At 40.7% G+C, this 23,505-nt stretch overlaps 1 protein-coding gene across 3 annotated transcripts in view; it reads right to left on the bottom strand.

The window, feature by feature from the left end:
• Positions 1-2,764: 2,764 nt before the first annotated feature.
• The window catches only part of usp49 (ubiquitin specific peptidase 49), a 71,263-nt gene continuing 50,522 nt past the window's right edge, over positions 2,765-23,505 (bottom strand). The window contains exons 4-7 of one of the 3 annotated variants that reach the window (XM_041195429.1): positions 21,705-21,903; positions 20,757-20,865; positions 15,517-15,737; positions 2,765-13,655 (exon numbers count right to left, since the gene is read on the bottom strand). In XM_041195429.1, the coding sequence (XP_041051363.1) occupies positions 13,462-13,655; positions 15,517-15,737; positions 20,757-20,865; positions 21,705-21,903 (723 nt within the window). In that variant the 3' untranslated portion in view covers positions 2,765-13,461. The remainder of the gene's footprint in view (positions 13,656-15,516; positions 15,738-20,756; positions 20,866-21,704; positions 21,904-23,505) is intronic. The other 2 variants (XM_041195430.1, XM_041195431.1) reach the window with 2 other exon arrangements.

The following is a 23,505-nucleotide window of genomic DNA, read 5'->3' as shown; positions in this document are numbered from 1 at the left end:
GTTGTTATAGGTGCTATGTAAATTCAAGTCTTTTCTTTCTGCCCAGTTCAGCTGTTCTGCTCCAGAGATTGACTGTAAACTAATTCCAGCTTGTATTATCCTTCTCCTTTCCAATAGGAACTTAATCGTAAACCTTGGGCTGTTTGCTGCAGGCGTTTATATTGCCCGAAACCTGTCAGACATTGATTTGATGACACCTCAGCCCGTTGCGTAAATGAGATCTAGGTAAGTCTTGCACCACTCGGCCTGTTGCATCTGTGCTGTGTCTTTGAGAGCTAGAGCTAGTCCCACTCCCTTGCCTTTTCCCCATAGCACAATTAAATCTGCCTTCAACCACACTCTTAAGCAGTGTACCCTAGATCCTAACCATTCGCTGTATAAAAAAGTCACTGGTTCTTTAGCCAATCACCTTAAATCCATGTCCTCTGATTCTTGACCTTTGCGCCAATGAGAACAGTTTCTTCCTATCTACTCTGTGTAGACCCCTCATGATTTCAAACACCAAGATGATGGTGATGAACCTCCTCCTTTAATCGCTGGTAGAGTTTGACACAACTCTCTATTGCTTAGAATTCATCCTGATGTCTCGTGTGTTTTCCATTTTGCAGATGCTGGGAATCTAGTAATAGCTGGAAGTCCACCATCGCCGACACTCTGCTGTAACTTTTCTATGCTCCGATCAAAACATTTGCCACAGCTTGCATAGCAGCTGGTGTCTTACAGAAATGGAAAGCAAATTGATGTCCGGAGTTAACTGATAGCTTAATTAGAAATTACTTTGTATATTGTTTTTGCCAATGTTCAAAGCCCATTACAATAACTTTATAACAAATGCCTGCACCTTCCATTATGTTGTGTCTGTTCAAACCGAATGAAAAAAACAATTAACTTAAACCAACTTGTTGGAAATTTATTAAACTATACAAATCAGAAATCTGTGGCCTGCCTGTACCTACGATTCTTTTAAAAATATGCTAATGCACGCGGTACATGGTGGTGTGTTGGAAGACGAAAGGAAGAAATACCTGGGCAAAAATAGCTTTCCCAATATTTTTCAGTAGTGAAAAATGCTGGTTTTTATGCATTTGTGGACACACAGGCAAAGATAGAATCAGGCTTGCATGTCCTAGGTTTGATCTCCAACAGATACTGAGTTAGCCAATTTCTACTGGTGTAACAGTTGGCCATATGGCTCCCCCAGCCATGCTACGCCATTCTATAAGATCATGGCTGATCTGAACTTGACCTCAACTCCACTTTCCTGCCATAACTCTTGACTATCCTACAGTTCAAGATTTTGTCTACTTTTGGCCTTGAATATTTAATGATTTAGCACTCTGGGCTCGAGAGGTCCCTGAATTCATGACCCCTCAAGAAGAAATTTCACATGTCTTAAATGGGTGACCCTTTATTTTTGAAACTGCGCTTATAGTGCTAGATTTCTCACACCAGGGAACATATCCTCTCAGCATCTACCTTGACAAGGCCTCTCGATCTTACATTTCAGTAAGATAACCTCCCTCGAGCCCAACCTGCTCAACCTTTCCTCACAGACCTCTTCATCCCAGGAATCAGTTTACTGAATCTTCTCTGAACTGCTCCAATACCAGTATATCCATCTTAAATAAGGTGCCAAACTGAACACAGGTCTAGTCTCTCCAAGGCCCTGTAACAGTTGTAGCAAGTATTCACTACATGTTCTACTTCCCCTTGAAATAAAGGCCAATATTTCATCTGCCTTGCTAATTTGCTGTACCTGCATGCTAATTTTGTCATTACAAGGACACCCAAATCCCCCTCTGCTGCAGAATTCTGTAGTGTCTTTCCATTTAAATGTTTTTCTATTCTTCCTACCAAAGTGGATAAACTAATTTTTTACATTATACTCCATCTACCAAGTTTTTGCCTACTCACAACCTATCCAGCATTTTCCCAATATAAGCCAAAGTAGTCCATTGTTTACTGCTTTCTATCTTCCTCTGTTCTTGCATTCAGGCATTACATTTGCAGTTTTCCAATCTATTGGGCTCTTTAGTAAAACCTAGGGAACTTTAGTACATTTCAACCAATGTGTCCACCATCCTTGCAGCCACTTCTTTTAAGACATTGGATTGCCATCAGATCCAGTGGACTTGTCGACCTTTGGTCTTGTTAGTTTTCCCAATAATCGTTATCACCAGAGAAAAAGTCCCTCCTTTTTGCTTCCTGATTTTCTACTATTATTGGTGTGCTTTTAGTGTCTTCTACCGAGCAAGTGAAATTTAAAATGGGGCTCATGTTCCCAAATGCTATCCGGTGATGACTGCACAAAGAATGCGGATCCATGGAAGTGAAGATGACAGGATGGGGAGCGTTCCATTGCTCTGCTGCGCTCACTTGTCCAATAAGTCAACATGAGGGAAGAGGAGCATTTCAATTTCTGATCTATTGGCTAAGCATCAAATCTTTTGAAAGTAGTCTTTAATTTAAAATTTATTTGAGCTCTGGTTACTATGTCAAAATTTATCTATTTCCTTTTCTTCACGATTAATGATTCCATGCGAGAGAGGATGACTCCAAATCCAATTCCTGAATTATAATTGTGAATAAAATGAAGGATAATAGATGAAGCTGGAAATAGGCTTCCGCTAATATCTCAAAATAATTTAGGTAATGCACTAGAAGGCTAGTGTCAATGCTGTGAAACCATAACTCAATTGTTGAGATAAGAGGAGACAATTAGAACAGAATAAATTCTTTAAAGAGAGTCATTGGATTACTGTTAAATTCTAAAGTTGTACTCTTTATTTTTCTTTATTAGGAACTTTAACTTACAAAACAATAGATGTAGAAAGACAAAAGCTTAGAAAAATCATTTCTATTTAAAAAAAAATCAAATCACAGGATATGAAATCCAGATTGGTTGACATAGCAAGACAGTACAGGAATGGACCCTGATTCAATGTGCCGTACTCTTTAATACCAAACCACATTTGCTAACACATGAACAAAGTGCCCTAATCTAACATTTAAAACCTGCTACTGAACATCCAACATAACAATACAATTCGCGAGCGGCTCCAGCCACACTCCTTGCTACCACATGCCTTCAATGAGTTCATGGCACTAGCTATAAAAATTTGAAACAAAACAAAAAAAAGGAAACATGCATGTGCTTCAAACAAAAAAAAATGGACCATTCTCAAGCCCCATTTACACAGGCAATTTATAGCATATTGTACCTTTGTCAGCTAAAATGAGGATTGAAACACAATGTTTTTTTTAAAAATAAAAGCATTATTTTGCAATGTCACCCGAACCTTTTACCTTTTGACCCTGTCCTAACTTTATGCATTTGCTCGAAACTTAAACTTTACTGTAATTTAATATTGTAGGGCAGGTTTTTGGTAATTTATATCAATTTTAAAAATGCACATCTTTTGTTCAGTCCTGCGCAGGTTTTAGTGCACCTCCACAGTGGTAACTTCATGTTTACAAAGTCAGGTGGTCTCAAATTTCAGGAAAAGTTTGGTAATCAACACTCCCAACTTTCAGAAATGAAGCTGGCTAGAGAATCCTTTTGGGTCAGTGGAGGAAATGAATGCCACTTGCTTTACACGGGTATAACACAGGGAAAAAAATAATTAAACATTATTGCAGCCAAAGGAACAAGTACGGGGGCAAACAGAATTTTTTAAAAATTATGACAGACAGCGCTTTCATAATATATGCACGTTTGTTTTCACTTCACCAAGTAATGGAAGTTCTTTGCAGCTTTCAATATAATCCTCAAATATGCAAATCTTGACAAACTCCCCAAAGCTCCTTATAGTACTTGTAGCAATTCTCATCTTCCAAGTCCAGATATAAGCCACTTCAGTCCTGACCAACTACATGCAGCAAGACAATGCTGCATACTCTCCATCATATATATTGTGGTAAACTAGGGTGACAAATATGGAAAGGCAGATCGCTTACTCAGCTGTCCAAGAACAAACTGAATCTAATAATTTGTTTTTAACTGTTGAAATTTTCATTTAATACTCAAGAGGTAACTTCACAATAGCATTACCCCATTTCCCTCCCCTCGGCATACTTGCCTGTGTAACTGGGGCTTTCCATGTGCAGGGCAGTAAACGTTAGGAGGCAATTTGATCACTACCTCCCTACGGACCTGGTAATAATAGGCCTGAGTAAATTTTGTTTTTATAAAAACAAAAACATAAAAGAAACCGGACTTTTTTTTAAAAAAAACAATCTTCATCAATATATTACATTATGAAGTTCACAAAAATGTACACTAGTATATATGTGTTTATTTTCTTAAAATCTGCTGGTAAGAACAGTTTGTATCACAGACACAACGAGCAGTCAGCACCACCACAGTATTGTGTTGTTTGAATCCAGAAGATGACAGTTCTTGAAATCAAGTAGTGAGGTGACACTATGGTTTTCACTATAAAGACTGTACCTTTTCCAGTCTAATACCTGCTCACCTCAGCTGCCATACTTAAGAGTGCAAGTGCATGCGAGTAATGTACAGTCCTAAAAGAGAATTACAACATACATAACGTATAAAAACTTTTGTTACAATTTCCTTTGTACCAATTATTTTAGTGTTCATGACAATGGAAACATTTAAATAAAACATTCAAAAATATGAAACCATCTATAAGCAGGCTGCAATATACTGGAAAAAGGAGACATTCAGGTCAATAAGTACAAGGGGTAAAGCTAGCTTCTCCTATAGACTGAGCTGAACAGCAAATAAATGGAACTGAAGATTTCTTTTATATAAAATGGGCAATGTGAAACTGAAATGTGTTTTGTAGACGTGTCAACTTTTAATGTGCAACTGTTATGAAGGTGGAACATGTTGCTGTTGTGAACAGATTTGTAATCCAACCAGTGGATTTAATTGGTGAATAGCGGTGTACAACAACGGTTATAAAGGTTTAGCAAACACCGCACAACAAAGCACCAGAGCAGCTGGGTCTTTTTAACAATCAGGGCCAAGGTGGAAGATAAATTCACAAGATGTTTTTTAAATGGGAGGGAAAGAAAGTAAATTTCTAATGCAAGCACTTGCAGATGAGTAAAGGTGATTGAATTGAAGGTGCAGCCATCAAGAACTGCATTTAGATAGACTAGACCCAAGTGGGAGAATTCTAGGTTTCTTATGAGAGCCACGAGAGAAGCCAATTCCCTGAATAGGGAGTAATGTCAACTTGTTATTCATGAACACTTATTGAATAACACTGGAGCACCATAGAAGTAGGCTCATCTGTCTGTGTGGGTGTGAATATGTATGTTTCCCCCCCCCAACCCCATTAGAGGTATGTGTATGCGCCATTATACAATGACTTTAATAGAAGGGGAGGGGGAAAGAGGAAATGTTTTAATTAGATCAAATTAAACAAAAAAACCCTAAATTTCCCATCACCAGTTATATTTTTAAATTTGTGTCATTGTTCAGTCATTATGCTTTATCAATTAGATAAAATTTATAAAGCACACTGCTGACATCTTGTGAGAGAAATCATAAATTACAACTTTTGTGTGAATATTGTAGACAGACGGCTTCTCCAGCTTGCTATTTTGGATACTGCATTCCTGTTTATTGAGCTTCACTGTTTTTGCTAGGTTTCAACACTTGCCCAAAAGATATCCTAAAATCTTATCTCTCAAAGCTAAGGATCACAACAGTCGTGCTATTCCCTTGTAAGCTGTCCTGTCATACAGACAACATAAGAAAGTCAGAAATTAAAAAAGGCCATTTAATCCATCAAACTAATTTTTCTAGTACATTAACTTGGCTCTCATGAATCCAATTGTATTTTGAATAACATCAATATTTCTTGTTCCTATCACTTTGTTTGATAAATGATTCCCGAAATGTAATTATGCTCATGTCTGTTCTAAATTATTCCCGACAATTCAAAGATATTTTTTATTCTTAAAAAAATGAGTTATCCAATGATTTGAATTAAGCAACTTATATAACATCACAACTTGAGATTCAGAGTTAACAATTTTGGAATAATTCAGAATTTGAAATAGCAATATCTCATTAAACCCAGACTGTATGTTTTTCCAATTTTTCTGATTTTAACCCTTCCCTCCTATCCCAGCCACAGGTTATTACAGGTGAGGGGTATTTGCACCACCTGCACTTCTCCATCTTAATTTGCCTTTATTCTGAAGTGGGGAGGTTGCCTGTCCCAGAGGAGTGGGGGGTCTAATTTAACTGGTGAACTTCCATCCCAATCTTGCAGGCAGCATGCTGGTCACAGAAGGTGAAGGTAAGTTTTTTTTTCTTCTTTTTAAAAGGGTACATTTGTGCCAAAAGGTGAAGCAGTGCTCCTCAAGGCTCCACCAGGACACTGTGGGGTGTCCAAAGAGGGACAGTAAAGCAGTGCATATGGGAGCAGGAGGCTGCAAAGGATCATAGGCAGGTTAGATGAATGGGCAAAACTTAACAGACAGAGTTTAACTTGGGACACATAAGGTCATTCGCACTGGACCCAAGAAAGATAACTTGGAGTGTTTTATTGATAAATGTAGAAGAGCAAATAAGATTTTGGAGTTCAAGTACACATCTTTAAAAACTAGGTATAAAAAGCAATCAAAACTACAATGTAGAGGAAGTTATATTTATTGTAGAACCTCAGACAGACTCCAACTGAAGTACTGCATTCAGTTTTGGGCATCTCACCTCAAGATATATTGGCCTTGGATTTGATGCAGGTTTATCAGAATGATACATTCTGAAGGATATTCTAAAAGGATACAGTTATGGAGGACAGTTTGCATAAGCTTGACTTGTATTCACCTGAGTATAAAGATTGAGAGATAATCCGATTGAGCTAACGTGTAAGGATTTGAGTGTATAGATGCGGAGGAACTATTTCCTCTGGTGGGGTGGGGAATCAAGAACAACTTGCATTTATATAGCACCTTTAACAAAGCAAAACATCTCAGGACGCTTCACAGGAATGTAATCGAGCAAGGTTTGACATCAAGCCACATAAGGAAATATTAGGCCAGGTGACCAAAGCTAAAGAGTGTATTAAAAAGGTGGATATGCTGAGAGGTATAGGGAGGGAATTCCAGAGTTTAAGAATCAAATATGCTAAAGACACAGCTGGCAATGATGGGGCAAAGGAAATCAGGGATGTGCAAAGGGTCAGAATTGGAGGAATGCTGAGTTTTTAGAGGGTTGTAGTGTTGGAGGAAGTTAGAGATTTGGAGCAGTAAGGCCATGGAGGAATTTTAAGGGGACTTTTAAAATTTGAGCTGGGCCATTCAGCAGTGATAACGTGTGTCTGGAACAATCCCTCCCTTAGGACCGTGGATGCTGGAAGCTTTCAATTCTTGAGATATAGACGTTTTGTTGGGTAAGGGTGTCGAGGGATATGGAGCAAAAGATGGTAAATGCAGCTGAAGTGCAGATTAGCCAAGTTTTAATTGAATGGCAAAGTTAGCCGCAGGGCCTGAATAGCCCAGGTCCACTTCTGTGTTGAACACATCTGGGCTCAACCCCCAATAATCCCCCATCCTGCCCCCTCCAAAAAAATGCAAACTTTTACCTTTTCTATTCCTGATTTACCTTACTGGAAACTGCTGCTGCTGTGCACCCCAAGTTAAAGTGTGCAATATAAATTTCTCTGTTGTATTTTCTGGACTTAGTTTCCCAATTCACTTGGAAATAATGATCTGTATTTAAGCCTTTAGTTTGGTTTTCAAGGGTGTTTAAAATTTAATCTTGATTTATTTAAAAAAAACAATTCTTATCAATTTAGATAGATCCCAAAATAATACAGTACCAGTAGACAGGACCTATAATACAAAAATGCTATTTAGACAAGCTCTAGGAAATAAATACCAGTTATACTGAAATCTGGCAATAATGTATTGAATCCAGCCAGGCAGCTTTGAGCAGTTTTACTGGGAGATCTTACTGGTGCAATATCAATGCAGACAATTTTCCCTACCCAGAGTCATTTGCTGAGTTAATACAGCAACAACTGAGTGAGGTAGTTGCATTAGACATGGGGAGGAGCCACAATTGGGTGGAGTACAAGCCTGCTAGCAAGTTATATTGGTAAATGTCTGAATTAGTAGTGACATGTAACCACTACTGAATCTAGTTTACACCACTGCCAACTCTCAATAATGCAAATCAGGCCTGCAGTAGTTACACGTCACCTTTGATTCAGATCGGTGCTCACTTGATCATCCCTCAGAGTTGTTTCCCCTCTTCTGAAGGCATTGGCCTATGGTCAAGTATGGTCACAGGAGGCAGCAGTGCCAATAGCTATTCTGGATAAGTATTCACAAGTTGTGAGCACAATAAAATTGTCATTTTAACAGTTCAGTCCTTTTGCTACCCCAACACATAATACAAAAGCAAGCCTATATCTCATCAAACATTATCGAGTAATGATGCATTGACTTCTGAAATAAGAATTAATTTGATAGCTGCTTTTATAACTTAAAGAAAGAGAACTAGATCCAGTTTTATATATTCGCCTTCATGCAAAAGTTAATAAAACTGGAAAACAGTTGGACACCACTAATGAATACTCTTTAACATTGCAAATTTAGGTCAATAAGAGTCAAACTCATTTTTTTAAATAGAAACCTTTTGAGTAAACTCCAGATCTTTTTTTAATGCAGCTTCTGAAACTTTAAGAAAATTCAGACAGCTGGAAATTTGCATCTAAAAATGTCAATTTGGCTCTTTTTTTGCACAAGTCTAGTTTGATAGGCACAAGTCAAGAAAATATTTGTTTCAAATTTAGAATATTTTCAGAAGATTTCTCAACACATTCCTGCCCCTTCCAGTTTTTTTTCTAGAGAAATCTGACTTGCTTCATTGCTGTCTATCAACAGAAAAACAGACAGCCATTTCCTGTTCCAGAGCATTACTCAATCTAATACAATTTAAGCGAACAGAGTGGAAAGATTTCAGTTTTGGTGTTGGGAGTAGAACTCGCAATTCAATTATAAATAACCAACGTTTAAGACTTTGCTACAGAACAGGTATTTTCGTCCCTTTGGTTCCCTTGTGGAAAACCATTACTTAAAAGTACCCAATTCCAAAACTATTCTATCATGAGGGTGGCATTTTGCTACTCAGTAGTTTGGATTTTTTGTTTAAATTACAGCACCTTGACCCAAGCTTGACCCAAGCTTGACCCAAGCAATCTTTGCTCTCACATTCACCAAAATAGTGAGTGCCAAGAGACTATCTGACCATGGAAAATACCACAACCCAAAGCAACCCCATCCTTACCTGATTGGCACACTTCCAGCATTGGATAGCAATCAAAAGAGGGAACCCTGGCTGATCACTCCTCCCCAACTCAGGTATTGAGGTCAACTGTAGTGCTCCAACTGAGATCAGTTAACTCAATACAGACCATCAACCAAACCTGGTTCTGATGAAAAGTAATCAACCTGAAACCTTAACCCCCGTTTCCCTCTCCACAGATGCCGCCTGAACGACTGTGTTTTCCAGCATTTTCTGTTTTATGTTGGACTTCCAGCGTCCACGGTATTTTGAAATAAAAACAAAAAATGCTGGAAATACTCAGCAGGTCTGGCAGCATCTGTGGAGAGAGGGACAGAGTTAATGTTTCAGGTTGATGACCTTTCATCACAACAGGGAAGTATTTTGCATTTTTGCACCTGGAATCCTCCTTGCTTTTATGGCCGAGTTACTCATGGAATAAAGAATTGAAAATTTAACAATTGTGAAGCTGTTGCACAAATGGCAAAAAATTTGAAGCCCTTGCTAAAATTGCAAGGGACCGAAATCGTGCCCAAACAAAGCAGCATGAAGCCAGACACGCAAAACAGATTGTCTTGCTAAATAAAATTATGAGGGGGGTTTAAATGGGTTAGTTATGCCAGCAATGCACTGGAGAGGGAACCCACAGGCAAGCCTTTTAGGCCAGAATCATACTGCAGAGGAAGACCTGGCAGGACATTTAGGACAGCTTTGCACTAGAGGAGAAATCATAGGCAGGTCATTGAGAGTAGCCCTGTGCTGAAGGGAATCCTGTATGGATGTTTAGGATAACACTTAATGAATGGCTGAAAATTGGTACCATTTTAATACACCCTCCACTTCACTATCAAATTAAATGGCCAAGGGGATTTAACACAAGATAGAGAGATGTTATGAGCTTGCAAAAGATCTTTGTTTCTCATATTCATTTTTATTTCATATAGTGGGTGAGACAAATATAAGCTTTTGTTTGATTAACCCCTCTCTCCAACTGGCACCACCTAGGTTGCACAAAAGGTTTTGCCCAAAATATATTAAAAGATCATCAGCCTGAAGCACCATCTCAAGCTCAGTGTCTGTGAACAAAATAAAACCTGATTAAGTTATCTGAGCTGGTGTTTGAAGAAGTTGCCTTCTGGAACTGTTTCAGGATTGCTTTCCTTCTCCAACACAACTGGAGAGGAGACTGGACTCAAATAACACATAACTGTCTGGTCGTGCAATTTCTGAAAGCCTGGTGGGATAAAAAGAAAATAACAACCTTCAAGCAAACAAGAGCTGTACCTGTAATGTAATATGGATCAGGACTCGTTTACAGAAACCCATATAGCTCTTACGCACCCAAATGAATTTTAGACGCAGGCTACAAAGTTACAACTAGCAAGTAGGAACAAACAGTGCAAAAGTGGGGGCCCAGCTCTTTTCCCATTGACTTTATATTGATATATGTAAACTGGCCTTCAGCAGTGACAGAGGAGTAGGCAGTTGCTGTGTGCAATTTGTTACACAAAAGAGGCTCAAAACCAAGCAGCCACTGACCCTGCTGAGCACTGCATTTCTGCACCATATTTTATGGAGATCATGCAAGGAATATAATTAGTAAAGGTTTGTTGCTCCAATATGGTTCAAATTGTGCTTTTTGATATTTCCAAGAGGGTGTAAAAGGTCATTGTGGTTTGCAAACTGCTAACAAATTGGCAGGTTCATTATTAAATGGTGTGCACACAGGATCTGCAGTTGTTACAGCAGTGCAAGGCAATGGAAAGCAGACTGTTGCACACAGTGCCTTGATACTGTAACAAACTGATGTACACTGCCCCTTGCTGCTGTAGCACTTATCTACTGTACTAAGTATGAAATATTTTATTAAGTTTTCAAGTACCGTTGTTTGTTTTGCCTTATAATCAATACAAAAAAGGTCTAGCCAGCAGTGACCTACCTCAAACTAGCTAAGTGAACCAGAATCTTGATGGTGAGAACAATCAGACAGTTTACAATTGGGAGGATGGGAAGGGAAGTTGAGAGATGTTGCAATAGCACCCTGAATTCTAAACCTAAGAAGAGGATAAGAAAGAAAAGGTGGGAAATGAATTTAAACCTGTTTCAACAAACATTTCCTCTTCCTACTTCAGGGCTTTTGCCAGTTCACAGTTCGAGGTGCTGGATGAAGAATGGCAAAATACAACAGAGTGGTCTGTTCCCTGAGGAAAGGGAAAAGTAAGCCAAAAGAACATTATTCCACAGGGATAGGGTAGTCTTGAGCCAAGTGATGCATGGGCATCAGACTGGCAGCTGAGTACTGAAAATATATTGAAATAAGAACAACAGTTTGGGAGCTGGATTCTGAACCCTATAAAATATCCCACTCAGAAAACAAATGACAAATTCAAAAAGATTTAGCAACGCAAAAACACCATACTGCAACTAGCCGTAGTCATTTCCCATAAGATGTATACAGCCAAGCCATAAAACCAAGATATAAACCATCAAACTAACCCACAAGTGTCAAAGTCTGTGTATAGCAGCTGATATCTCTATCTGGCTTATTACTCCAGACTTGACAACACTACCAAACACGTGTTGGCGTCCTCTTTCCCACTCCTCCCCCTGAAGAAAGTGACTCATGCTGCAGTACGGTTCCACAAGCACTGAGCATCCTGAGTTACCAGAACCTGCCTGACATGTGCAAGCACAATTTCCAGCAAGAGTCGCACAGGTCAGTGATTGAGGCCGTCACTAGCTGATTTTCCCTCTAGCCCATCTAGTCCAAGGGTACCACTGTCACTACATTGGCGAAGATTAGTTGACACAATGCAGTCCCAGAAACTTGCCTGGCCTGTACTGATCAGATACACTCTGGGCAACAGCCCTCAGGGGAGCATTACTCTAATTGGGGTGAGCATTCAAATATTTAAGCTGCAAGGAGGTCAGGCAGCGGAAAGTTGTGTTTATTGCTTTGTTCTGAATGATCTTCTCTGAATTCCTACAAAATTCTCAAAAGTAAACCAAAATATATTGAACACGAAGTCTCACAATTTGCCGATACAAAACTTGTACATTCTATTTACTTACACAAGATCATATTGAATAAAATTATTTAATCTCCCACATTTATTTGAAATTGTTGCAAAAGTCGTAATTTACATTTCCAAAGCTGCCATGTTATTGTTGCATGATCAGCCACATATACACTGCCTACAGACCAGAAATTGTCTGAAAACACTAATAATTCCTACCCTCATACAAAATCCAGCAGGCAAAGCTCAAGTAAGGAACAGTTTGCAGCAGAAGTGCATGAAATCACTATGGCTACATTAACTCCCAACATTCTTGTGTTCTGAATCTATCAGACCCACGTTAGAGGGATTTATCGTAAATTATCGTAAGAGGAACAGCCTGTTGGGTTTCATACAGTTTCAGTAACTATTCTCAGTGATGAGACTGGTGTTGTGACAGTAATTCTTCACAGCACAAGTCCTTTCACTTCAAGAAAATACAAAATCATAAGATTGGAGTAAAGGGATGAGGATTTCTCTGGTGGTTTCTTCACTGTTCCGCAGGGTTGGCGGCAAATCATAACTGGCATTGTGGAGCCTGGACTAATTAGTGAAGGTTCAGTGTGAGTGTGAAACAGCCCTGGGTCATAATGTGAAAATGCAGAATTCGTGAATCAGTTCCAGCTCAGCTTGGTATAGCACCACGGGGAGTAAACATAACTGCACCCGGTACACAATGAAAACAGGTCAAACATGTGTACCTATGTCAGTCAGTAAATTGAGTGGCAAACAAAGGCACCTGCTGGGAGTTAAATGATAAAAGTAACTATCAGAAATGGTTGCATCTCAAGATCAGTCAGCAACACGAATGATGACATAAACAGAATGGGTTGCAATAGATATATTACCTGGGAAAAAAAACTTTGTAACGAGAGTGTCAATACTGCACAGCTCCACATTATCTGACCTGGGACAGTTGGACACTTTGAAAAAACCATTTTAATTGATAAGTACGGAATTAAACCCTACCATATTATGCATAGGAAGGCTATATATGCTTCGGTAAACGAGCCCCAGGACATGTTTAGCCCACATGAGAACACGACAGTGTTTAATCAGCCCCAACATGGTTCCCACTGGCTGATGCTGGGTAGTTTCAGTGAATTCCAATAATGGTTTTTGCATCCCATCCTAAGGGAAGGTCAGTCTCCTGTTCTTCTCTGTATTTCTGGTTGGCACCTGAGGTTCAGAATGCATTTCTGTGACAAACCCCACTCTGTTCTGCACGGTTCTTTGAGTGTAAAAGAGAATGTAGGCTTGGGTCTTGCACACTTCCTCCACACTGCACACATTTAGCTTAGAGTCATTACAGTGGACCCAAAATTCTAAAGGGGAAAAAAAAAGGATACAGCAGATTGTAAAATACAGTATTTATTTTCAGTATATTTATCAATTAAGTACATCAATTAAATTATACACAATCTTGTGCACAAGTTGCACTCTCCACCCCCTTTACCCCACTCCTCTCCTGAAGGTGCCGTTTCTTCCTTGGATGACAGCAGCTGTTATTTCATTTAAGGAGCTATTCTTCAACTGTGTGCCTGGACAGCCTCAGTAAGCTATTGGGGTGGGGGCTGTTTTGTCTGTTGGACTGTTTGGCCTAGTTTCTCATTACTCAGTGCACTTACCTAAACAAATTTCAATGACACTGCAATACACTCGAGAAAGTGACCAAAACTAGTATGTCACCCTGGGATATTTATACAGAGTACTAATGAGACCACATCTGGAGTATTGTGTACAGTATTGGTCACCTTATCTAAGAAAGAATGTAAATGCGTTGGAAGCAATTCAGAGGTTTACCAGACTAATACCTGGAGTGGGCGGGTTGTCTTATGAGGAAAGGTTGGACAGGCCAGGCTTGTATCTGCTGGAGTTTAGAAGAGTAAGAGGCAACTTGATTGAAACATATAAGATCCTGAGGGGTCTTGACAGGGTGGATGTGGAGAGGATGTTTCCTGTTGTGGGAGTATCTAGAACTAGAGGGTCACTGTGTAAAAATAAGGGATCACCCACTTAAAATGGAGATGAAGTGAAATTTTTTCTCTCAAGAGGGTCATGAGTCTTTGGAACTCTCTTTCTAAAAAGGCAGTGGAAGCAGAGTCTTTGAATATTTTTAAGGCAGAGGTGGATAGATTCTTGGTAAACAAGAGGGTGATAGGTTATCAAGGGTAGGCGGGATGCAGATTTCAGGTTTCTATAAGATCAGCCATGATCTTATTAAATGGCGGAGCAGGCTCGAGGGGCTGAATGGCCTACTCCTTGTTTGGAGGCAATAAGAGGAACAGGGACAGGAAAGTGACGTGTACTGGATTTTGAGATTGTTTTACAGTTTTCATAGTCATTTAAAACTTTTGCCCCTCTCCTGGTTGAACTATTTCAAGTAAACATTCCTCAGTGTGACGAGTCATGCATCTCCAATTATTCTTCTTAAAATACAGGACGAAAAACTAGTTGCAGAAAATCGCAATAATCATGTTTCTTCTTGCTGGACTAGGAAAGAAGCAAACTTGCTAGAGTTCCGGGAATGGCAAGATAGCATCTTCCGCAATTGAGAGGCACAGAGCACCTCAGGTAGCAACACCCACAACTCCACTGCACACATGGGCAGATCAGAGGAAACTACTGTCATAGTAGCAATTAAAAAAAAACACACTTGTAAGTTCTAATGTCCTTTTGTGGAGTGGACTGTGCTCAGTCCACAGCTTGAAAGACTCCTGCCTAGAGTGGTAAGATAGCTGACAATCATTGAAGGTGGTACTAAAGAAAGACATGACTCTTTTTCCCCATGACTTCTGATGATAGCCAACAACCCTCTGATTGCTCAAAGACTCAAAGTGGTCATTCTTCTTGTGTGAGCCAGGGCAATGAGGGTTGGCAGGCCAGTTGTTCTCGGATGGCATCACAGTAAAGCAAGGTTCTGTCGTCTTGTTTTACAAGTAGCAGATGCGTCATTACAATTAGGATTGAGGTGTCCGGCTGAGTTCTACCATCTCTAGCCTGGGGACATTGGCACCCACTGTGGCAGCCAATCCTGCTGACATCAGCTAACTCAGTACAAACTGAGAAATGAATGTGGAAGTTTTTAGTCCCTGGGAAGGGCATGAACCCACTGTACCTCCAAAATACACAAAGCTGTGACCCTTTACCACTCTTTCTTCTTATTTTTACTTATAGTAAACTGACCTCCTTCTGTGTTGTAGCAGTATGCGGTGTAGTGTCCTGAGCCAAATCCTTTTCCATGATGCATCACCACAGCTGAGAGGTCATATATGAAGCTTTCCTTGCCAAGAGTGGAGGAAGAGTCCCTGCAGCAGTAAGGCTCCATGTTTAATACCTGGTCAAAGTTTACGTGCACCCCTATCTTCTCACGATGGTTGCGGCCAGACCACCTAAAAACACAGTAGCTGCATCAAGAGGGAAATAAGGAACACGAGTACAGTACATCAATGCCCTGTAAAAAATACTTACATTCTATGCAAGATAACTCGACAAAAGTCAACGTTTTATTCGTTTATTTAAATAAAACAGTTCACCATAATAAAGGGGCAAAAGGTTCAACCTCCAGCATGTGCTGAGTTGGTTATCTCAGCCACAGTAAAGGTACAGGCAATACAACAGAGCTTAGTGCCCCCGCAGTAGGAAAACTCGCAACAAATACAATAAAAATAAATCAACCAGGGTAACACCACCTGATCATGGTTCGGTGGCCCTGATAGAAAATGTGGATGTGCAGTGAGGAAGGATAAGCCTCGACTGTGATGCATTCCAAAGACAGATAGCTTGGTGGTGCCCAGTGTTCAGCATCATGCTCACTGTCAAAGGGACACACACAAATAATGGATATTTGAGCAAGGAACTGCAGTGACCAACACCCATGAAGCATTCCCTTTAATTTTACTTCAATTTGCGCAGTTTGTTTCTTGCACTGTGCAGTCGCTTTAAGATTGCTGCGGAACTACGCATAGACACAACTTACAGGGACCCTTGCTCATAATGTGGCCTGTTTATCCACTCGATTGCTGTGTGACACCACACTCCTGTGCAGCTTAGAGGGAACGTTGAACCATTGTAATAGTACCAGGAAAGGGTAAACACTTTCAGGTGAGGAGGGGAAGAATGGAAAAAGGAGAGAAAAATGTATGGAGTCATGCATTTGTGGTGTGAAATCTACAGGGTAATCGTTAAGTAACACAGAACAAATGCATCAATAGGCACAGATGGACAAGGGAATACAATGGACAAAAGGCATCATATCTAACTGCAGAAAATTAATTCAAATGGATTAAAGTGTAAAACATCAGTTGCTGTCAGGACAGTGTAATTGAGCTCCAACAGAGTGCCATGGTGTATTACAGCAAAGACCTATGCCTAGTCCCACACAGCAGGTTCCTGATCATGAGGCAGATTAGATTGGGAGGAAAGGAATCAAAGGAAGTCTAGGCTTAGATTCAAATATTTATTTTTTTAAATTTTTATATATACATTTTTTCCCCACCTATTTCTATTATTATTTTAAAAATTTATTTCCATTCATTGTTTTATCCCCACCTTTTAGCATATTTTGATCCTTGCTCCCACACCGTCCCCTCCCCCCCCACATCACCCCCACGAGGGCCATCTGTCTCTTGCTCATCCTGATTTCTACTCTTAATGTCACCATTAGCACCTCCTTTAGTCAGTATCACCAGCATCAAAACCCCTTCAACCTTTTGTATATGACATCTTTTGCAATCTCTCCTCTGCCTCCACCTATCACTGGCCTTCTATCCAGCTTCATCCATCCCAACCCCCTTATACAGTATATATTTCATCACATTTTTACTTCTCTTTAGTTCTGAAGAAGAGTCACCTGGACTCGAAACGTTAACTCTTTCTCTCCACAGATGCTGTCAGACCTGCTGAGTTTTTCCAGCAACTTTTGTTTTAGTTTCAGATTTCCAGCATCCGCAGTATTTTGCTTTTATCTAGACCTAGATTATTCTCCCATGTACAACAGCATTTACATTTATTTAGCACACATAATTTAGTAAGATGTAAGGTGCTAAACAAAAGCAATATCAGTATATTTTTGACATGGAGCCAGGGAAGGCAGAAGACCAAAGTTTGATCAAAGGCTTTAAGTAGTACTTAAAAGTGATGAGAAAGGTGGAGAAGTTCATCAAGGGAATCCCGAGCTTAGGACCAAAGTGGCTGAAAGCGCAATCAGCAGTGGTAGAACAATTAAAAATAGGGATAGGCAAGAGGCCAGAATTGGAAAAGCCTTAAAATCCAGAAAAACTTATAGGGCTGGAAGAGGCAAGGACCGGGCTGTCCAACCTATGACCTGTGGGCCACAATCCAGCCTATCATGCCTCTCTATCTGGCCTGCAAAACCACTGTTCAAAATATAGGCTGCTCCTCCAATCACAGACTGTTTCTCTCTAGCATTTGTTGAGCCTATCAGCAACAAATGCGGAAGAGAAACAGGCTGTGGTTGGAGGAGCAGCGAACAGTGAAGGTGGGTGGCTTCATTCAGCCTGAGGCCTAAGCACCTGTGGCTGCAGTGAATATGCTGAGGTGGAATATAGGCTTTCAGGGAGGGACTGGGGGTGGCGGTGAGGGGAGAAGACAAGTTCCCCTGATGGACTACAAGAGGGAAGAAGGTGGAGCAGTGGTTGCAGCAGCACCGGGGCCCAGGACAGCTGAAGTGTTAGACAGGGTGGGGAAAAAGAGTCTTGGTACTTTCACAGCCATCCTGAGTCTCTCCTTGTTAAGTTAAGCTCAAAACCAGCGGGACCTGGTGGACGTGAGAGCATGCGCATGTATGACAGTGAGACGCAAACTTGCATCAAACATGAAATTCATGCTTAGTGTTGTGCCAAATCTTAGCTTTTTGATATTTGCTCATCAGCTTCTTGAGTGCAATAAAATTGAAATGTGGCCGCTCATGTGAAAAGCTTGGACAAAACTGGGCTGGGGAGATGGGGCATGGAAAGGCCATAGATTTAAAAATAAGGATGAAAATTTTAAAAACTGAGACATTGTCAGACCAGGAACCAGTGAAGGTCAGAAACAGAGCGACTGAGATTCGGAGCGAGTTAAATTTTGTAAGGTGGAAGATGGGAGGCTGACCAGGAGAGCATTGGAATAGTCAAGTTAAATGGTGCCAAAGGCATGGTCCATGCCCAAATGCAGCAATACCTGAACAATACATTGGCTTGGGCTGACAAGTGGCAGTTAACATTTGCGCCACACAAGTGCGAGGCAATGACCATCTCCAACAAGAGAGCATCTAACCATTGCCCACTGACATTCAATGGCATTACCATCACTGAATCCCACACTATCAACATCCTGGTGGTTGCCAGTGACCAGAAACTGAACTGGACTAGCCATATAAAGACTGTGGCTACAAGAGCAGGTCAGGGGCTAGGAATCCTGGGGTGAGTAACTCACCTCCTGACTCCCCAAAGCCTGTCCACCATCAACAAGGCACAAGTCAGGAATGTGATGGAATACTCCCCACTTGCCTGGATAAGTGCAACTCCTACAACACTTAAGAAGCTTGACACCGGCCAGGAGAAAGCAGCCCGCTTGAATGGCACCACATCCACAAACATTCAAGGCTTTCAACACTGACACACAGTAGCAGCAGTGTGTACCATCTACAAGATGCACTGCAGGATTTCATCAAGGCTCCTTAGACAGCAACTTCCAAACCCACAACCACTACCATCTAGAAGGACAAGGGCAGCAGATAGATGGGGACACCACCAATTGGAAGTTGCCCTCCAAGTCACTCACCATCCTGACTTGGAAATATATTGCCGTTCCTTCACTGTCGCTAGGTCAAAATCCTGGAACTCCCTCTCTAACAGCACTGTGGGTGTACCTACACCACATGGACTGCAGTGGTTCAAGAAGGCAGCTCACCACCACCTTCTCAAGAGCAACGAGGAATGGCAATAAATGCTGGCCCAGCCAGTGAAGCCCACATCCCATGTATGAATTAAAAAAAGCCCATAGCCATGCCTAGTGTAATCAATAAAACAGTGGTTTTGCTGCTTTAGTGCTCCAGCAACAATGGATACTGCCATGGGGAGTTCATCTTTCTCACACACATAAGCCACTGCCTGCTTTTCACCAACAGTGTTCTTGAAGGACAGTGCACTATTTCCCATAAACATGGAGTATCTTACAACCGGCTAACTATGTAGCAACTTATTTCAAGGTTAGTTTCTCATAGTAAGAGACATTAAATACATTTATTTTAGGAGCCCAGGATTACGCAATGATCATTGAAGAGGACAGGAGGAAATAAATAGAAAATGTTTAATTCAGTGCTTGTTATGAAAAGGAACACCCAATAAAAATCAAATAAGGCTGAATTTTCAACATGTGTGTGGAACCAGAATATACATATTGATGGCTACACTTCTGGGCAGATTCTATAGGAGCATAAGACTTAGGAGCAGGAGTAGGCTATTCGGCCCTTCAAGTCTGCCTTGCCATTCAATAAGGTCATGATTGAACTGACTGTGGTCTAACTCCACTTTCTTGTCTGCCCCCCATAACCCTTGACTCCCTTGTCTACGAAAAATCTATCTAACTCAGCCCTGAATAAATTCAATGACCCAGCCTCCGCTATTTTCTGGACAAGAGAATTCCACAGACTAACGACCCTCTAAGAGAAAAGAAATTCTCCTCATCTGTCTTTAAAGGGAGACCTCTTATTTTTAAACTGCGTTCCCTTGCTCTAGTCTTCCCCACAAGAGGAAAAATATTCCTAACATCCCCCATATCAAGTCCCCTCAGGATCTTATATGTTTCAATAAGATCACCTCTCGTTCTTCTAAACTCTAACAAGTAAAGGCCATTCTGATGGAGCATCAAATAAAAGTAAAGTCCTTTTTATGGAAAGAACAGGCAGGAATGACAAGCTTACATTTGTATAGAACCTTTCACTACCTCACCTAAAGTGTACATCTGAAGTGTAGTTACTGTTGCGACATAGAAAACATGACAGCAAAGTTGCGTACAGCAACTGCCACAAACAGCAATATGATAATGCCCTGATAATGAATTTGGGATAAATATCGACCACGGCACTGGAGATAACTTTCCTGATCTTCTTTGAAACAGTGCCATTGGATTGTTTACATCCACTCGAGACAGCAGACATTGTTTATATTTAATCTGAAAGACAGCACTTAGAGCAGGGCAGCACTCCGTCACCACTACAGTTGAGTGTCAGCCTAGAATTTTGAGCTTAAGCTTCTGGAATGGAACTCAAACACACAGCCTTCTGACTCAGAGGCAAGAGTGTTGTTCACTGAACCACAGCTGACAGAGTGCTGGAAGGAAAATCATACAACTAACAAATTGGAATTCATGGATAATAGACATTAAAACAATCCTTTGAAGCTGCAGCAAATTCATCCTACCTGAATCTTTTAAGGTGCAGACGGAGGACCTGAGGTAGTCTGTATATCATTAGCTGTTTTTGAGCTTCTGTCAAGACGAGAGGCTTTGGTGAGGATTTTCGTCGTTTACCTGTGAAATAATTACGCAGAATTACATAGAACCCACAGTATAGAAATAGGCCATTTGGCCCAACTGCTGTATACTGATGTTTATGCATCACATAAGCCTCCTCCTTATCTCTATTTAATATAGCATTAATCAACTTTCAGTTAAAAAGATTAGCTATTCAGCCCTTTTAACGTCAGAAGCATAAGGACTACAGCACAGCGTGCAGGGCAAATGCAGATTTCCTCCAATATACACCATTGTCCTACTCATGGCAACACTTTAGAAATTAAGTTCAGTCTACACCAATGGTTTGTTGGTTGGTAGAAGTTTAGGCCAAACATATAGCACTGAGTGGACATGACCCTTCAGTGCAAATGATCAAAGGGCATTTTGATTGAACAGTAATTGAGAAAAACAACAAATCAACTATGAATACTTATTAAACACAGAAGCAAGTATAGATTTGTTATCTTGGGGTCCCTTTGAGTAGCTACAATTTGCAATCCCCCAAATCCGCAGTTTGTTGGGACACTGAATAGCTAAAACTATGCAGACCAGAAGGTTCCAGGTATGATCCCTTGTCTTTATGGAGTTTGCCATTTCAGTATGGGCACCACAAATGGCCTCAGGACCTTTGGACAGGGAGGTGAAAGTTCCTGGTCTTGGTTTCCATTTACTGATCATTGTTGCTTGTGTAAACATATGGCCAACAGGATTGAGTGCAGTCTGTCAACACACTGTCTAGACACAGACAAGAATAGAACCATTCTACAGGTGCCATAGCTCATAACTCACCAGAGTGGGAACCTAGATAGTGAATTCAACTAAAAGGAAAACTCATTTAAAAGGGCAGTGCTTACTGTTGCACTGGTCACAAGCATAAATCCTCCCTTCCAAAGCCTCTGTTTCTGTAAACTTTGCCAGCATTTCCGTCAGCGTGCATTCTTTAAGCTGGGTAGCACCCTTCTGAAGACAATGATAGCGCTCTGGAAACTCCAGTGAAAGATCCCAAAATGGTTCAATGGTGTTGGACTTGTAGTTGCACGTCAGGCATGTGACCTGTAGAAAGGGGCAATAAAAGTAACAGATAACCCAGAATACCAAAGGTAATTGATCCAATGAAATGACAAGATTACATCACAAACAAGGCCACCCAGACCATTTGTGCAAATTCTCTGCAACAGCAGTCTAAAATTAATCCTACTATCTCATTCTCTCCCAACCCATCTCTTTCTCTGCTTCAAATATTTATTCCTTTCTTCCTAAAATGATGCAGTCTCTGTCCATGTAGCAAAGAATTCTATGCTCAACAACCCTCAGTAAAGGCCTGTCCGCCATACTGCCTCGTCAGTTTCAAATTATTTTGAATTGAAGACCACTTAAGAATGATTCTCCGACTAGAGGAAAATAGTCTTTTCCCTGTTCAGCCCATCGAAATTATTCAAAAGTTTTTAAAAATTCTATCTAGTCTTAGCCTATGATGATGAAATAGTCCTAGAACTTAGTTCTCATATTCTTAGTTTCCTATCTTTGATATCATCTATTGTTTTTAATGTTCTTTTTAAACCGGAGTGTCCAGTACAGAAAACTAATTATAACCTAACCATCGCTTTGAACAATTTTATCAATACTTCTTGTCTCAGCTTTAAAACCCAAAAATCTGTAACAATTTCTTTATGGTTTTATCCACCTGCACTCGGATGATCAGGGACTTATATCCCAACACACTTCACAAGAGCATGGGGAAGGCAACAAGACAGGCAGACCAGAAGGCATTAAGGTAAGAGTTACGACCACAAACATTCACCCCTTCCACCACAAACGCGCAGTGGTAGCAACTTGTACTATCGACAAGATGCAATGCAGGAATTCACCAAGGGTCCTTCAAAACAGCAAGCTCCTTCAAGACAACACCTTCCAAACCCACAACTGCTACCGTCTAGAAGGACAAGAGCAGCAGACACATGGAAAAACCACCATCTGTAAGTTCCTCTCCAACTCACTCACCATCCTGACTTGGAACTATATCAACGTTCCTTCACGGTCGCTGGGTCAAAATCCTGGAACTCCCTCCCTAACAGCTCCGTGGGTGTACCTACACCACAGGGACTGCAGCGGTTCAAGAAGGCAGCTCACCACCACCTTCTCAAAGGCAATTAGGGATGGGCAATAAATGCTGGCCTAGCCAGTGATGCCCACATCCCTTGAATGAATGAAAAGAAAAGGGTGATTGAAGGTTATTCAGAAGTTGTGAGGTGTCAGGGTTTAGTAGTTTAGAAATCATTCCAGTTCAGACAAAGGAAAGCTCTGTTACTGCTGGTATAGTGGAGAGGAAGAGGGTAGATGCACACAGGGCCTCCATCAATCAGAGCAAGCTGGTGTGTGGAATTGACGAAACTTGGAGAGGCAGATGCAATGAGACCATAATGACATTTATAAACAAGAGCAATTACTCTGAATTCAATGCAATTGAGGGTTAGGGATCTAGTGCCAGACTTGGTACTAAACAGGATGCAGGTGGCAATATTTACTGGAAGAAGTCTAACTTGTCACTAGGCAAAACAAATGTGCCCAAGGTCATCCAGATGCACATGGCTGGTTTATCCCAGTGTGAGAAGTTCATTATCAGCTTTTGGCTGTGGGCACTTGCTCAATGTACAT

Source organism: Carcharodon carcharias, chromosome 9 (genome assembly GCF_017639515.1).
Source record: "Carcharodon carcharias isolate sCarCar2 chromosome 9, sCarCar2.pri, whole genome shotgun sequence".
Classification (NCBI taxonomy): domain Eukaryota; kingdom Metazoa; phylum Chordata; class Chondrichthyes; order Lamniformes; family Lamnidae; genus Carcharodon; species Carcharodon carcharias.
Note: the sequence above shows the minus strand (reverse complement) of the source record. Positions and strands in the feature narration are given on the sequence as shown.